The sequence below is a fragment of the Phragmites australis genome, chromosome 3 (assembly GCF_958298935.1).
Source record: "Phragmites australis chromosome 3, lpPhrAust1.1, whole genome shotgun sequence".
NCBI classification, from domain to species: domain Eukaryota; kingdom Viridiplantae; phylum Streptophyta; class Magnoliopsida; order Poales; family Poaceae; genus Phragmites; species Phragmites australis.
The window spans coordinates 1,064,251-1,081,341 of NC_084923.1; the positions used below are offsets into that span (position 1 = coordinate 1,064,251).

Below are 17,091 nucleotides of genomic sequence, written 5' to 3' on the forward strand. Positions count from 1 at the left end.
TGATCCATGTTGCTACAAAAAATTATTCAAACCGGTTCATGTTGCATAGACCATTTAACAGATTAACATTTAAACCATCCAACTCAACAGCATAACTAAGCATATTTACTCTTAACACCCAAACTACAACACAAACGATAAGGACAATCATGGAAGTATCTAGTGAACCATAGCAATCGGATTCATATTGACAAGCATGCAACTAAAAGTAAAAGTCAAACTTTCCTACAGTAAGGTCAATATGATCGAGGACACTTACCTTCAACAACATATTGCTCAAGCCATTCAAAAGTCTAATTCTGCAAGTTCACGAACTGTTTGACTCCTATTGCATTCGTGAACACCGAAAAAAAAGCAAAAATAAACATCTAAGAACAGTATACTAAAGAGTAGCAAAGTACTATAAAAGGACTACTAATGGAAAGTACTCATTACTACGATTGCATGAGCGCAAGAATCATCTAAAATAGAACTCGTATGAAAAAGTTATAAAAGGTTTAAAGTTACAAGGATCTTTCTGTAAAAGAGCAGGGACTATTTAGTAAAATATAATAGTTCTAGGGACTTATTTGTGACCTATATATATAAATCTATAAAACTACAAGGGGCTAAAAGTAAAATAACAATATTAATAGGGTCATTTTTGTGAAAATAGAAAAGCCTAGGGGTTAAATTATAAAAAGACCTAATTTTAGAGAATAATAGGATTTATTTCTATACTGAAAATCATAATTATAGTGTAATGCTAACGTCATCGTTGATTGGGACTGCTGACCAGGCTCAGGGTGCTGACGTGGCATTTACGTGGCTACTGATTATGACTGTGGAACGGCGCAATGGACTTGGTCCATGGTGGACCGATTACACAAATGAAAGGGGTAAGCGATCTCGACCTTAAGTTTTAGATTGGGTAGCTCAAAGAGATTAGGGAGACGGGTGGCCGATGATGACTTGGAGGATGGTGGCGCCGCCGCAGGTATGGCCAGAGCATCGCCAGAGGGACGCACTACCGCACTACGGTGCACTATGACCTACGGTGAACGAACGGAAAATGAAGAGAGGCGCATGGGGATCTCACCGAGGGTGTCTCACTCGTCAAGGAGGGCTTAGGGGCGTCTGACGACGACGAGAAGGCGACAACGAGGTCGGAGTTTGACGGGGGCTTGGTTGCGGCGACGGAGAAGCGGAGCCGAGGGTCAGAAAAGCTCGCTAGGGTTCCTGTGAAGCCGAAGAGAGGGTCAGCGGACCTCATGGCCCAATAGAGAAAACCAGTGACGATGAAGAGGCAACGATACTCATTGGAGTTTGGCGAGGAGGTGGTTCCAGCAGCAGAGGGAGGAATCCAGAGGTCGGAGAAGCCTCCTCGTGCTCTTGCTAAACCAAGGGCAGTCTCAGGTGCACAGTAGACTGGACTGGTCTGACATAAAAGCAAGTAACTCTATGTGCTAATATCTCAAAGGTGGAACTAGACCAAATGTTGTTGGCATTAGCTACCTAATCACAAAATACACATTAACTAGATCCATACGTGCGGTTTATTTATATAAAAAATAGAAGGAAAAAGAGCTGGATATACACACTATTAGTATCTACTGTGGCATAGATGAGCACGAGAGGTGAACATGCAACACACAACCATGTCCATTACCATTCAAAAGCAGGTACTGTGTGAAAGCATAAAGCCGTACAGAGAATCCATAATATTCTATAAAGCCACTTAAAATTATAGGATCCATGGCGAAATGCAGCTCAAACTTGTCTCCCTTTGGACTTGAACGCGGTAACAGTCCTGATCATGCCTTGACCTTGGCCGCAGGAGCACGTGAAGGAAGTTGCTGCAGAGCCATGGAAGCGACGGAGCACGAAACATTAGCATATCACAGATTTCAATTCTGAAGAACATTTGTACAGCGGACAGAGGCACAAGTTACCTGATAACAGGAGATGAGCGAGGTTATGAATCCAAACGTTCCTGTCACTCTCGGAGTGACCTTCTTGGGCGCTAACTGAAGAAGCCCGATGGCTACGACCACGTCCATGGCCGCCTTGACCAGAGCCAGGAGACGTTCATCTGACTGTCTCATTTTGCTGCGGTACTGTTCATTCTGCAAGCCACCACAGAAGAACCAGAGGGAGGAGGGGAAATTAACTTCGTGCGCTCTATGCTCTTATGATCCGTCGGTGGCAGAAATGAAAGCATATATACCTCGTACTTATCGGTTCCCCTCAGCTCTCTTGCGAGCTTCCTCATCGATTTCGATAGCCTTTTAAGCTCTCCTAGCTGAAAAATAGCAGATATACAATCAGTTCATTAAGCAGACCTGAATAACGGCCGTAGAAATTTAGATGAACATGCTTTTACCTCAACTAGACCTGCACAGACAGAAGAAGCCATCCAGCAGTACAGGGATAGCCTGGCAACCCGGTCCGTCCCCTCCTTGTTCTGCCAACAAGAACATAAGAAGAAAATATGTCAGACAAATCATATACTCTAAACTGTGGATCATCGTAAGGTAAGGCAACTAAGCCGTTCAAATCTTGACAGACCTTGATTATCCCCGATCGTCCTGCCCACACAAATTGATCCAGGAACAAGAACGTCGAAAGCAGCGCATTTTTTGACTGAAATTGTAGAAGCCACCGGTTAACTTGAACCCATCACCCTCGCAGGGAGGAATTCGATCTTGGTGATCAATGTAAATAAATAATAGAGTACCTTCCCAAGCAGGACCAGTGTAAGAGGAGTCCCTTTAGCAGGCGGGCTGATAAGAGCATGCAGATCATTGACCCACTGTAGATGCAAGATGAAACAAGTAAAAAAAAACATCAGCTGCGTCATACAGTGAGACCAATTTGTTTGATACCAAGAGAGTACTGTATGTGACCTTGAGAAGCCGAAAAACTTTTCGAGCTAAGGTGGTCGCTCTATCGACGTTCTGTGCCGTGCCAGGCTGCCCGTTGCTTATGAACTTTGACCCGTATTGAATCGCCCTGCAGATCTTGTCCCGAGCCTCGGCTTTGTTCAGGTACAGAACCACGAGGCCGAGCTCAGCTCTTGTGGCATCTAACGAGCTCATCTTCCTCTCCTAAAGCAAAGGGAGACGAGAGGCACAAAATTGAAAATTCAGAAAACCAGAGGCACATACACCATACTAATCTTTTACTTGTGACACTTTTCTCATTACACAGGTGAGGTTTCTCAAGGAACAGAATAGAAATAAGCAAGCAGGCTGGAAATGTTCAGACAACATAGCATCAGAAATAGCAGTACGCTGCATCTTGCTATGAACTAGCGTAGCATCACTCCTGAAGAAGCCCGTCAATCCACTATGAAGTAGCATAGCATCAGAAACAGCAGTACACACACCATATTAATCTTTTACTTGCGACACTTTTCTTTGTGCGCAGCTGAGGTTTCTCAAAGAAAAAAATGAAAACAGAATAATATAAGAAAGCAGGTCTGGGATCGCGCAGACAGTATGAACTAGCAGAGCATCATTTCCGAAGTGAGTAGCCTATCTAACTGACAGCACAAATTCCGAAACATTACTGGAATGAACCAAGACGCGGGAAAGTGTAATTACCTCTTGCTGACGATGAAACAGAGAAGGGGTCAGAAGGGAGAACAAGTGAAGGGATTCCTGGATAGAGGAGGGGAGGCTACCTGGTGTTAGCCGAGGCCTTCCAGCTGCTGGAGTAGCTTCCTCAGCTACTGCACCGCGCCATTCGTTTTGTGTGGATTGAGATGAGATGACAAGTACGTGGAGGGAGCAGGGCGCTCTCTTCGTCGGCTCAGTGACACTTTTGGATTCTAGCACTCTCTTGGCTGGCCATGGGAGCCAAGGAATTTAACGACCGAATTGTTTGGATTCACAGGGCCGGAATTGTAGCGAGCCTCTCTGTGTAATCGAAGAAATTTCAGCCGCGATGCGACGGGCGATCCCTGGATGATTTTTTATTTATTTATATATTATATTTTTCAATATTTACAAACTTACACGACTGCTTTAACAAATTATAAAAATAGACTATAATTGTCCTACCCGTCAAAAGATTAAAATATATAAAACAGTGAATGAGATCTTGCTCTCGGTCACTAAACGGGTGAGCGGCAAGTCTGTGGTGCTGGCTTATGTTGTTTATGTACATGTGTATTTTTTCATTTAACTTTTGATTTTATCTAAGAGTATACGAGCGATTCAAAAATTTAAATGTTTTTATGAGTAAACTAGAGCTCACTAACAACCTATTTTAATTAGTTTAATTAAAAATCGTAAGCTAATATGTAATTAAAATTCTATAAAGAAGCACTACTTTTTTAAATTTTAGCAATTTCTAATGCATTAGATAAATTCTTAAAAATCAGAAAAAAAATTCTAATATTCTTCTCTTGTGATATACTAATTTATAAAAATATTTCTAATACTAGATTATTTGATGAAAAAGTAAATTCCTTTATAAGGCTCCATTTATACGTAAGTCCGTCCGCCTGTCTCGTAGGCGAAAGCAAGATCTCGCCCGCTAAACGAGCACGTCGCCCTAACCATATTTTTCATATTTTCTAATCTTCTAATCGGCGGGACCCATAAGGTCGTCCGATGAATGGGCGAGACAACGAGGAGACCTTGATCTCGCTCAATTAACGAGCGATGGTAGTGTATTTATTCTTATAATTTATTAAAATAATCATGTAATTTTGTAAATATTAAAAAAATAAAATATATAAATAAAAAATCATTCGTTGGTCTTGCGGTCTGCGAACCAAGAAGTAACGATGGCCCAGGTTGAAGAAAGCCGAGGTTGAGTAGGTTTTGACAGCGGTGGATGCTGATGACATTGGCCTAGGGCCCGAGGCTAAGTGGAGACGACGGAGAGAAGATGCGGCACCGGTGGCAAGCCAATCTACCAGGGAATGGGATCTCTTGATTTCACCAGAGAGTGAAGTCAGGTGATTTCAAATTGTTGTGTACCGTTGGATCGTAAAACACCAGATAAGATTTTGATGCTATAGTACACTATAAACAGTAAATATGATGAAGTTGTTATAATACCGTTGCTATAATAATCATACTATGATATTTTAATATTAAATTACTATTTACCTCTCATATTTTACTGTTCTTTTGTGACTCCCCACCCTACACCCCTGACTACACTGAAGTCAGGGATCCGGATCCATCTACCAGGAGGAACGAGGAGAACGGAGGCGGAGGCCGTGGGTGGCATCTCCGCGCCGGCGCCGTCTCGCAGTGCGGTCACACAAAGGCACTGAAGCAGCGCTAGGGCTGGGGAGGGAGAGGGAGGAGAGGAGCCACGGCAACGCCTAGTCCTCGTCTCACGCACACCGACGAGACCGGTCAGGCACGAGTGACTCACACTATCACAGCCTCCTCGGATTGGGCTTCCTCTCCTCTACGCGCCGGCCATGGCCTCCTCGCTCGTCTCGCGCCCCGTCCGCTTCACCTCCATCGCCTCCCCGTCCCCCGCTCGCCTCGCAATCGGGGGCGTGCGGTGCCAGGCGCAGGCTGCCACGGGGGCCACGGACGCGCTCTACATGCGGCGATGCGTGGAGCTGGCGCGCAAGGCGGCCGGCCACACCAGCCCCAACCCCATGGTCGGCTGCGTCATCGTCCGCGACGGACGCGTCGTCGGAGAGGGCTTCCACCCCAAGGCCGGCCAGCCCCACGCCGAGGTCACATATCTCACGCTCTCACTTTTCAAGTTTTTTCTTTCCTTGTTTGTTCTCACAAAAGGAAAAGGTTTGTTGGGTGATCGTCATAAAGCATAACGGAATTTGTCCCTAATGATCACAGAAGAGTATATCGAATTGTCCGTTGTAGTAAAAAAAAAAAAAAAACCAGTTCTGCGTTATTCAGTGTTTGCAATACTGCATTATCATAATTTGTTCACTTCTAACCAACGAGACATCCGACACCAATCGTATACTCGTGGAACATCTGTTGCAGACATTTGTGGAAAGTAATCACTATTTTCAATTCGTATGGAGCAATATAGTTTCTGCTTGCACTAGTATGAAGGAACAAAGATATTCGGTGGACTAAGAAGATTATGAGTAACTGTAGTGTAGCACAACAAAAATTACAGTTTGTAAGACGACCCATCATCCAGTGGTTATATTTATCAACGTTCTAGGGAGTGATTAGTTTTGTCAGGCTTATCTCTGTATCTTACTTGTGGATATCACTTGTAGCTGGGGTAACCCCAGCATTCTTATCTCCTTTATTTCTGCTGCTGTAAAACACTAAGTGTTATAATAATGATGTGAACATTGTGTTGTCTAAAAGTAATCATCAATGTTACATTAACCCCTAAACAAACAAAAATGAAGCAGAGGATGCATGCTAAACTAAATGCCGAGCTCCATCAGAGGATAACAGCGACAACACTTGTCTTTTATGTTGGAATGGTTCTACAAGAATGTGTAATAATTGAGTTTGGGACTAGATGATGAATCTTCAAGTCCACTCTACTTGAAGATTCGCTCCTATCAACAGTTGAAACCACTTCCTGATTTTTTATTCTAATTTGCTGTCTATATGTATAACACACTTGCTTAAGAACTTACAATACAAAAAGTACCATTATTTTGATAATATCATAACCAAGTATAGTATCTTCTGCAGGTATTTGCCCTGAGAGATGCAGGTGATTTAGCTGAGAATGCAACGGCTTATGTGAGCTTGGAGCCCTGCAACCATTATGGAAGGACCCCTCCCTGTACTGAAGCACTCATCAATGCAAAAGTAAAGGAAGTTGTTGTGGGGATGACCGACCCAAATCCTATTGTGGCATCCAAAGGGATTGAAAGGCTACAAGGTGCCGGGATAGATGTGAGGGTGGGCGTGGAGGAAGCGTTATGCCGCAGACTAAATGAGGCTTACATCCATCGTATGCTTACAGGGAAGGCCTTTGCAACTTTGAGGTAAATATCCAACCCCAAGTATCTTGCTACTGTTTTCAATTTTGGTAACACCAGCGCACACAATTGCATTGATTATACATCGACTCTGTACAATTGAGTAGCTATACTTTAAGATATAGTTAGACCATTCCAGCAATTTTAGTCTTATCTACTTTGAAATGTAGAGTGTTCATTGCTTCATCTATTTTTAGTGTAGTAATGTTGCTACTTTATATCGTATTCTTTGACCCTTTTTATTTTATAATGTGCGGCATTTCTGATGGTGCTCATATGTTGCATGAATAAATAGAACTACACTCTCGATGAACGGAATCGTCATAAATCAAATTGGGAGGGGAGCTAATCAGTCAGGAGGATACTACTCCGAGTTGGTGAAAGAATACGATGGAGTTATAATTTCAAGCCACCTGGCCAAGATGTCAACCTTGCCTATATCACGCGAACCTGATGCAAAACAACCTCTTTATATCATCATAGCACAGGGCGAAAGTTCCCGATTACATATCCCCTTTCTCAGTGAAGAGCATACTTCTAAGGCCATAGTTCTTGCTGATAGTCCTGTCACCGTGGAACCATCAGGAGTTGAAGTTGCTGTCCTTCGTCAGATAGACTTCGAGTCCATTCTTCAGCTTCTTGCACAGCGAGGGCTTTGCAGTGTGCTGGTGGATTTCAGAGAAGTCGGAGAAGGCTTTGCGTCACTTCTGAACGACTTCCAGGAGGAGAAGCTGGTGCAGAAGGTTGTTGTGGAGCTCCTGCCTGTTTGGCTCGTGAGCGAAGGGCTCAGCAACCTGGTGTTTGGTGGCAGTCAATCGTTTCCGCTGAAGGATGTGGAGCACAAGGAGGTGAATGGAAGTGTGCTGCTGGAGGGCTATGTGTAGCAGCATTTCTGCAGGAGGATTGGTGACCTTGTGGCAGTGTTTGTTTGCCCTCCTCTTGTAAACAGATAGTCATGTAAGCGTGAATTGTTCACTGCAACCGTGTGGTTTGTTTTATAGAGTTGAATCCATGCCGTGAATTATTTTTGCACTCAGTGTATATCAGTATACCCCATCTTTTTCTAGTTCTCAGATTATCTGGATGATATCGTGCATTCCAATGGCATCCTGTCAATAGTTGCAACTGGCAAGGTTGGCTGGATTTCTTCTTAAATGAATTAGTAGGGCTCCTGCTCTTACTTTTAAAAAAAGGGAGTTGTTATACTTCACATACCTGAAAATGAGATAATTTTCAGTCAGACCAACAACAGCACTCGGATCTAGATCGTGCGGGCTGAAGATTATCTTCAACATCTGACTCTTTTTCTCTGTACTCTCTATGTGCTTCATTTCTCTAGTACTCACCCCGACTCCATCCGCGTCTGGCCATTTTTGATGGCAGCCTCATCGCTGGATTTGTGGCCACCGCCCTACCCTCGCTAACAACTTACTTATTTTTGCGCTCCCCGCCTTAGCATTGGCCCACCGGAGATCCTCAATCTTCCCTGGCTGGCGACATGCCTGTCGTCCCGCCCACAACCCATCTCCTCCGCCTGGCCGACCTGTCTTCTCCAAAGCTTCTTCTAAACCCGGAATCCATGTAATCCTCCTAAACCCGAACCCAAAAACCCATCTTCCTTAATTCCAATTGGAGGTGAACGTAGCCTGAAATCTTGCATGATTTCAGGCATCTGAAGAGTGAAAAAAAGGGTTGGCTGATTGGTTACTGAAGTGGAACGTGCGTGTGTGTGCTCCATTTGCTCCTGCCGGCGAACGGTAAGCTGCCGTGGTGTACGAAGCGTAGCAGTTTGGGGCCTGCCGACGAGTATAAATTGATGATTCGTAGGTCGGCTGAACCATTTGATTCATGAAGCACCCCCCCCCCCCAAGGGGTATAAATTGATGATTTGTCCTGAAAGCCTCATGGTTAGCTCGGTTGTCCTTGTCCTTCGATCTTTCAGGATTAAAACACTGCATTGCATAGCATATCAAAGTTTATCAACATCACTACACCAGCCAGGCAACAAGATTAGAAACCTTACTTTCGAAGCAGCTCTCGTGTCAGGCTGCAGTTTCACATCAGAGCAGAGGAGTCGTATCATCTTTTGGTCGGAGGACTGGGCTTCATCTAAAGGTATGTTTCGTTCCTTTGTCCATCCTTACTCACTAGCTTTGTTTGGCAAGGTTAGAGAAGACAAATCTTACTAGAAGAGGCGAGCCAATTTGGCTCTCTCTCAAAAGCAAGAAAATCTTTGCCCACTATTTCTAAATTCAAACCAAACAAAACAACCAAACATATTTGCTTGTCCTCGCGCCTTGCTAGGCAAAGGTGGGCAAAATATCAAATATGGCCTAAGGTGAGTTTGGTAGAGCCAATTTGGAGCGTGAGCACCGAGACAGCTAGCAAATAAAGCAAGCGTTCAATTTCTTACTCAATCAGATAAGACAAGCAACGGCAAGGAATCCAAACATGCCCTAAGATCATGTTTGTTTGCCTCTAGATTATGAATTCTGAATTCTGCAAACAAACGGTTAGCTTCTGGAAGTGGATTTTGCAAATATATATCTGAATTATAGCACAATCCACAATCCACTCAAGATAAACTTCTACAATCTAAAATCCAAAATTCAGTAGGAAAAACAAACAGGGTCTAACTTTGATGCACAAGCAGAAGCTGCCTCTATTGTCTACTCTATTCCAACCTGTTCCTATTGGGCCGGAGCCCATGGGTCCAGGCCCAATCATAGAAGAACCCACCCCAGACGAAAAATGCCTTGGGCCGAATAGGCCAGTTGCCTGCCGCACGGCAACACGAGCCGACCACAGCCACGGCAGCCGGACGAACCAACCGGCTGCGGACGCCCGTCTGAACTCATCTCTGGCGAGCGCGATGGCCGCAAACGGGGCGCTGCTCTCCGCCTCCTCGCCCTCCACTTCCGCCGCCTCCTCGCTCCTCCCTCGCCGTCCTCTACATCGCCCCTTCCTCGCCTCCCGCCGAAGGGTGAGCTCCCGGGTCACCATCAGTAAGCTCGCCTCCCCTCCCGCCCAGCACCAATTAAGCTCTTTGTTCTTCGCTGTTACCTCAAGCATAGCTGCGCCGTGCTGCGCCATGTCGATTGTTCTAGACTTGTAGTAGCATCGGTGAGGAGCCAGCTTGGGTGGGGTTGAATGGGAGTGATGAATTTGAATTGCGGGCCGTCGAATGTTGGAAGACATTGGATTTCGTCGTTTTGTAGTGTTGGGCATCTGGTTTTTGGCCTAGAAGATTCCAAGCCCAATTCATGGCATCACAGATTGGCATTGCATGCGGGGCGCTATGTGTCTAGCCGGTCTGAATTTCCCTAATTGTTTGTCCGGTTGCCTCTATGTGTGCCACGCAGTGGCGGCGTTAGGCGATGACCCAATCAGGGAATGGATTCTTACAGAAGGGAAGGCCACGCAGATTACAGGGATCAGGTCAATTGGGGGTGGCTGCATTAACTCCGCTCAGCGATATGATACTGACGCTGCCCCCTTCTTTGTAAAGACCAATAGGTGTGTTAAAAAAATCTCTTCTGAACTCACAGTTGTTGTCCTGGAATTGTGTAAGTTGTAATGATTTGGGTTTTGTTTTGGCAATGATGGAAATGATACATTTTTGTTTATGCCAGCCGCATTGGTCCAGCGATGTTTGAAGGGGAAGCTCTTGGTCTCAAGGCAATGTATGACACAAAGTCTATCCGTGTTCCTTTGCCATACAAGGTGAGAGAAGAGGCATACGAAGGAACATGTATACGTTCAAATGTGGAATTAACATTCTTTATGTTAGATTCTGCAGTTGCTTTTACCGCTAGATATCACTTAATTGTAACATCTGTTTATGTTTTTTTCTTTGCTCATTCAGTTAGCTCTGCATTCTGATTTTTTTCTTCCGGTTTACAGGGCCCTCTACCCTGCAAACTAGGCTTTTGTTTTCAGTTTCCTTCTACTAGTTCTGAAATCCTATTTTACTCCTACTAATGAAAATAATGGACCCAACCGCCGTTTAAAACAAACATTCTATTATGATTTTGTAATATTTTTAAATGACTGATACTGTTATACACAAACGTGATGGAAGCACTTATATACTAATTCTGAAATCCTCAGTCCTGGCTGCTTATGCTGCTATTTGATTAGCATTCATGTTCCTATTATAGTTCTGCTGGTTTGAAGATTGTTAATCGTCTAGGGGAACCAGTGTCTAGCGATGGTGGTGTAAATGTAGGTTCACTTATTTCAGTAGATCTCTGCATCCTTATTTTCTGTCCACTCGTTTGTATAGGTAGGATCGTTACCAACTGGTGGTTCTTTTATCATCATGGAGTTTATTGAATTTGGTCGCTCTAGGGGAGACCAGGTAACTTTATACCAAATGTTTTTAGCTTTAGTTTACCCTTTTTTCTAAATAATTCACAAAAATTATTTTTTCAGTCAGCTTTGGGAAGGAAGCTTGCTGAAATGCATAAGGCTGCTAAATCTGATAAGGGATATGGTTTCCATGTTGACAATACTATTGGAAGGTAGTATCACTTTGATGAAACACGGCATGTTACTTGAGGTTTGTCAGAATTGCTATCTCGGTCTCTCTAATCCACCTATTATGTTACTGCAGCACTCCACAAATTAACACTTGGACTGCTGATTGGATTGAGTTTTACTCAAAGCATAGATTGGGCTACCAGTTGGAGTTGGCATCACGGCGATTCGGAGATTCAGCTATATACGAAAAAGGTACAGTTGGGAAGAGAGCACTAAGTCGGTGCTTATCATCATCTCTCCTGGTCTACTATTATTTTTCTTAGCTAAGTTTTACTGTGACTGTAGTAATTATTATTTTTTTGGGGGGGGGGGGGGATAAATTCCTATGCACAGGTCAGCGATTGATCAAGAATATGCGTCCACTTTTTGATGGCGCTGTTATTGAGCCCTGTTTGCTTCACGGTGATTTGTGGAGCGGAAACATTAGCTCCGATACTAGCGGAGATCCTGTAATATTGGATCCTGCTTGCTACTGTAAGTAAAATCACTGTTTCGAGCATCCAATTTCAGAATCGTGATTACTGGTTGCAAAAAAATAAATTTACTTGATTCTTTCTAAGAATCCATCATTGTATTCTAGTTTTAAATATGCTTTCGCCGATCTTTTTATGGATTCCCGTGATGTCTTGCAAGTAGTAATTTACAATCAATAAACAGTTTATGAAGACATACTTATCTTACTTATCTGTTCTTCACCTGCAGATGGGCACAACGAGGCAGAGTTTGGGATGTCCTGGTGTGCTGGATTCGGTGGGGACTTCTATAACTCCTATTTTCAGGTATTTACTTGTTTTTGCTGCATATTTGATTGGAGCACTGGCACAGCAGCACATGCAAATGAAGAATAGAGATGCTTAAAACAATCGACCGTCTGAGATTACTGGTTACAGGTCCTTTGAGATCCCTGTTTCGGGCCTAAAAATTGTAGTAGGAAGGTTCCTTTGTTAAAGAATGGTGTCAACGGCATAGTTATTGTCTTGCACCACCTAATATGCCAATCCATCTGTTAGCACGAAAATGGCTTACTTGTTTTGTATTCCAATGGGGCAGCGTTATGAATTGTGTGCATCTTCCTCTCTTCCTATTTAAGTTTCAAGTCTTGTGGCGGCTGGATTACTCAGTTCTTCATTATTTCGATGGAGAATTTTAACGAGTACCTACTCTTACAGGTGATGCCGAAACAACCAGGCTTTGAGAAGAGGAGGGACCTCTATCTTCTCTACCACTACCTGAATCACTACAATCTTTTTGGCTCTGGGTATCGTTCATCAGCTATGTCCATAATCGAAGACTACTTATATCTGCTGGCGGCTTAGTTTCTTCTGTTTATTCTCACATGAGAACGGAAGCCGGCAATGTATGTATGCATAGCATGTTTCATTGTCTACGTCTCAGTATGTTGTGAATTCATTTTCTTGTAAAATCTTTAGCTTTTTGTGTGCATACTGCATAGTTTCATACTACATCACTGTATCAGCTACAAGATCCCCATATCTGCAAATATTTCACTGTTAATCCATCGTGATCCTGTTTTTGGATATCATATGTTAGGTGCCTCAGAAGAATAATGTATCTCTTCTCCCCTTTCATCTGTTTTTGGTGGACTATCATGATGATTCTGTCCCAAGAAGAACGAGTCAACGTGATAGTGAATAGTGATCCTCTGACCCATACTAAACTAGCCCAGTCAACTGGAATGGCACTGACGGTATAGACGCGTGCTATCTGGATGTTATTAACAACCTAACGTGGCGACTCGCCATTCGACCCCTGCTGACAGAGCATCAAAAGTTTAGGCTTTGTTACATCCTGTGCTCCCCAGCTAATCCTTGGCAAGACAGGCAACCCAGACGCGTCGTCCCAAGTTTTTTCACCACCTGCTCCCCTGTTTTTAAACCCTCGTTGTCATCGCATTGGAGCAGCCGTATCATGATACTGGAACTGGCATTTCTCACTTGTATTTCTTGCACGTTTGCTGTAGGAAAACACCATCAAACTCATCGAGTCAAAGACAATATGACATTTCACACCATGACAACAACGAATTTGCTTAGTAATGATTGAAAGATAACATTACATGGTTCATGACTACACTCAATCAAATTAACGTTGTTGGTTGTAATATTACATATTTTAATTGTAAAGCAATGCAAGACATAAAAGCTCTATAACATAAGTCACGCCTCTAGGTTACTTGTCTTTTACCGATGAACCTTGACAACAAAACTTAAGGATAGTTTGGAACAGTAGTTACTGTTAAAAGTAAATGCCAAAATCTTTCAATACATTGGGCATCTCATAGCAAAAGAACAACACGCTACACTCAAACGCATAGTTTCCCCACTACACACGTTAAACGACTTTTTATCCACATGGTATAAAAATCTAAAACTTACAACCAAGAAATATATTTGTAGGTGATAACTTATATATAGAAACTGTACCTAATATACCATGTTTTCTAATTAGAAAATATTGTGAATATTAAACTAAATCGTAATAAAAAACAAACACGACACTAATACATTCACTGTAATCCAGACACCTTGTTATTTTTATATTATCTATTTTTATATAACAGGAAACAATAACAAATAAGCAAACTAAAATTTTCTACACAAAATTTCCTACAACTTTGGTATTCACCATAAAATTAATTATGGCTTTTGTTATGACTAATCATAGTCACAATGTAACCTTGCAGCTCCACTAATGGTATGCAAACAACACAACTTTAGAAATTCATATCTCTTGATCTATTAATCAAAATTCAGCATTCAAAAATCATATGGAAGGATAAAGAAATTATCTACAACTCTTTATTACTTAGATTGGACCTCTAAAGAGTCCTAAACTTCAATTAGATCAATACTGCGCAGACTGAAATATGGCAACAGAAACCATCCCGAGCAGCGTAATGTCCGGCGAGATTAGGCCTAATTACCCATTCTAAAACCGATCTTCAACGGACAATCAGTTGGGGGATCACTTTTATGCATTACCTAGTGCAAGATGGAGATCACAAGATGGGCTTTTCCTCCCTTGCCATCCTTGTGTGTGAAATGGTAGGCAGAGACAGGGCAGGATACAACTTTTTCTCGTACTATATGCATTCCCTAAAATGTTGCTTTTTTACGACTATATGCATTCCCTAAAATGTTAGAAAGAACTTGTCCTTCGCGCTAGTGGATCAGGTACTCATAGTCAAGTTATACCGGAGTTGATGCTCCTGGTACTCTGCCGCCGAATCGCTGAACACATGTATCTGTAACTTCAGTACTGCACGTTCGTACTAGGACTGCATTGAGCATTTTGCTGGAAAGCAGACCAAGGAGGCCATCCCTGACGTATAAATTCTGTAGTACCACTAATATAGCTCTGCAATTATGTTACTCGTACGTGGCAAGATGGGATTATTTTGGGATCATCTGTACGAGCATCTCCCGCCGGCTCTCTATATCTCTATATAAAAAGACTTTAAAATATTTTCTCTTAAATTCTCTACGTGTTTTAACCGATTTACTAAATCTCGCTTCTTATATTTAAGACACCTATATTTTTATTTACTTCCTTACCTAAATACTCCTGTTCAATTCAGCTAACATCTCTCTCATTCTCCACCCACCGCTCCTCCTCTCTCTCTTTCACTCCCCTGCCCACCTCTTCCTCACCGCCGACGAAGATCCACCTTCTCCCTCTTCCACTCCCCTCGTCCTCCTAAGCAGTGGTGGTTGGAGGCTACAGCAACCTCACGCAGCGGCGGCAGAGGGGGCGCCGCCACCTCGAGCTCTCGTTCCCCTTCCCCTCTAGGTTTGGCGTGGCACGGGGTGACCGTGTCGGGCGCAGGGTGATGGCGCGAAGTGCGCTCTTGCTCAGATTTGAAGGGAACTGAGAGCACGAAGGAGATGGCGAGCTCTTTTTTCATCCGACGGAAGTGGCAAGCAAGGGAAGGAAACGAGGAGCCAGAAAAGTAGTGACGGGGAGCATGAAGCCAGCTTTTTAGCCAAATCGCTATATCTAGCGATAGGAAGTGGGATAGCAACTCGGTTGAAATTGCTCTAACATGCTCTGATCTGTACCAAAGTTGATTCGCGGAAGAAGTTATTTGTTGGAATGACAGGCTTCTGTGCAGCTGTGTTCATGTAGCACTCTCCGTGCGTAGTACAGGACGTCAGAAGCCTCTCAAAGACTGCGTACGTAGTATAGCCGGCAGATTTCTGTTGGACTACAGCAAGATTAGTTGTACACGAGATGAAGTAAATGAGATGCCCTACCCGAAATGGCGTGTGATGGCTGTAATTGCACCTGGTGCGAGAATATCTAATGCATTACAGTACGTACTACAGCCGAGCCGACGTCCTCGTGGCGCAGCATTCTGCACTGCGTCCTCGCTTGCCGAAATGAATGGTGCCACTCCTTGGCTGGACGGCGAAGGCCCACCTCGATGAATTGGCTCGTTCGTTGGTGCCCCTCCAATCATCCCCCAGTGCCGGTGCTGCTGCGTACGCGATCTACGCAGCAACGCATGGGCTAATGAATGGCACCGCAGATCACGTATCACGCTAACATGTACAGTGGTGCTTAGAGTAGGTGCTTTAAAAAATCGGATTTTCCCCCCTCAATTACAATAACATCGGTGCTTAGATATAGGATAATATATATGGTTACTTAAACACCGTTGCTTATAGAACTGTAGCCCAGCCGCGTAACCAATCAGTATTGTACTGTGGCAACTGGCAAGTACGCTCGCCTGCTGAGTGCTTGCCTGCCTTGCGTCGCGCGAGGAGTCCGAGGCCCAGGCGTACGGGCGCCCAGGGCCTGCAACCTGCAGGGTTGCAAGTGGCATGGCCTGCCTGCCTGACCCGATCTCGCTGGACTGCAGAACAAGTGGCGAGCCAAGGCGCGTCGGCGTTGCAGGCAGCAGGTGGGTTCGTGCTCGTGCTCGTGCTCGTGCTGTCGATAGTCTTGCAGGTGCGGAACCCATCGAAGTCAGTCTTCAGGTGTCCGCTCGCTCATTCAAAATTTCTAGTTTTGCATTCGTCCGGAAATGACGATGGATTCAGTCATTCAAGCAAGGGGTATCTAATTAAGGATTAATGACACAGCTGGAGCACAAACTTTGATACTCCAACAGTCCTAGAAGCATGCAAGCAGCATATATAATCCTCTATACTTGTGCATCCGTACTTGGAGTAGTACTTTACAATGCCAAAATCTGGACGCTGGAAATCGAATCTCACGGCGACGCGGAAGGAAACAGCGCCGAAGTTTCACTGCAGGTCAATGCCTCGCCGTTGCCTTGTGCACAGAGCACAGTACTCTCCTCAGCATCTCCGGTAGATATCACCGTCCCAGACGACAAGATGGCGTAGTCTTTGCATGCTACCGTAATGTACAACACAAAATACTAGTACGACGGCACAAGATGGAGGAGTTGTCAAAGTGAATTTATCGCCAGAGATCCTTCTTGTCTCCCATGATTTTTCCAGCCAAATTGCAGCGATGGTACTCGTTTGACAATGTTGGCATGACAGTGAATTCAAGGATACGTCATGTTCAGCACCGCAGCGTATAGCTTGTGGGCACATAGAGTCGTATTGTTGGCCCGATTA

At 43.9% G+C, this 17,091-nt stretch overlaps 3 protein-coding genes across 4 annotated transcripts; 2 read left to right on the forward strand and 1 right to left on the reverse strand.

Annotated features, from left to right (window-relative positions):
- Nucleotides 1-1,517: 1,517 nt before the first annotated feature.
- On the reverse strand, nt 1,518-3,825 carry LOC133911414 (peroxisomal membrane protein 11-1-like). 2 transcript variants are annotated; one of them, XM_062353647.1, is made up of 8 exons: nt 3,665-3,825; nt 2,886-3,086; nt 2,717-2,791; nt 2,548-2,622; nt 2,363-2,443; nt 2,207-2,281; nt 1,932-2,105; nt 1,518-1,835 (listed from the first exon to the last, which is right to left on the reverse strand). In XM_062353647.1, the coding sequence occupies exons 2-8, from the start codon at nt 3,075-3,077 to the stop codon at nt 1,794-1,796; spliced, it is 714 nt and encodes a 237-aa protein (XP_062209631.1). In that variant the 5' UTR covers nt 3,078-3,086; nt 3,665-3,825; the 3' UTR covers nt 1,518-1,793. The 2 variants fall into 2 exon arrangements, with proteins under 2 accessions (XP_062209631.1, XP_062209630.1); XM_062353646.1 differs by having other exon boundaries at nt 3,585-3,747.
- A 1,325-nt stretch (nt 3,826-5,150) lies between these two features.
- Nucleotides 5,151-8,024, forward strand: LOC133911415 (riboflavin biosynthesis protein PYRD, chloroplastic-like). Its single transcript, XM_062353648.1, has 3 exons — nt 5,151-5,692; nt 6,645-6,943; nt 7,233-8,024. The coding sequence occupies exons 1-3, from the start codon at nt 5,426-5,428 to the stop codon at nt 7,819-7,821; spliced, it is 1,155 nt and encodes a 384-aa protein (XP_062209632.1). The 5' UTR covers nt 5,151-5,425; the 3' UTR covers nt 7,822-8,024.
- Nucleotides 8,025-9,726: 1,702 nt separating this feature from the next.
- LOC133911416 (protein-ribulosamine 3-kinase, chloroplastic) lies at nt 9,727-12,996 on the forward strand. Its single transcript, XM_062353649.1, has 9 exons — nt 9,727-9,942; nt 10,300-10,453; nt 10,570-10,660; nt 11,223-11,297; nt 11,372-11,460; nt 11,553-11,671; nt 11,813-11,953; nt 12,182-12,258; nt 12,649-12,996. The coding sequence occupies exons 1-9, from the start codon at nt 9,810-9,812 to the stop codon at nt 12,793-12,795; spliced, it is 1,026 nt and encodes a 341-aa protein (XP_062209633.1). The 5' UTR covers nt 9,727-9,809; the 3' UTR covers nt 12,796-12,996.
- The last annotated feature ends 4,095 nt before the right edge of the window (nt 12,997-17,091 follow it).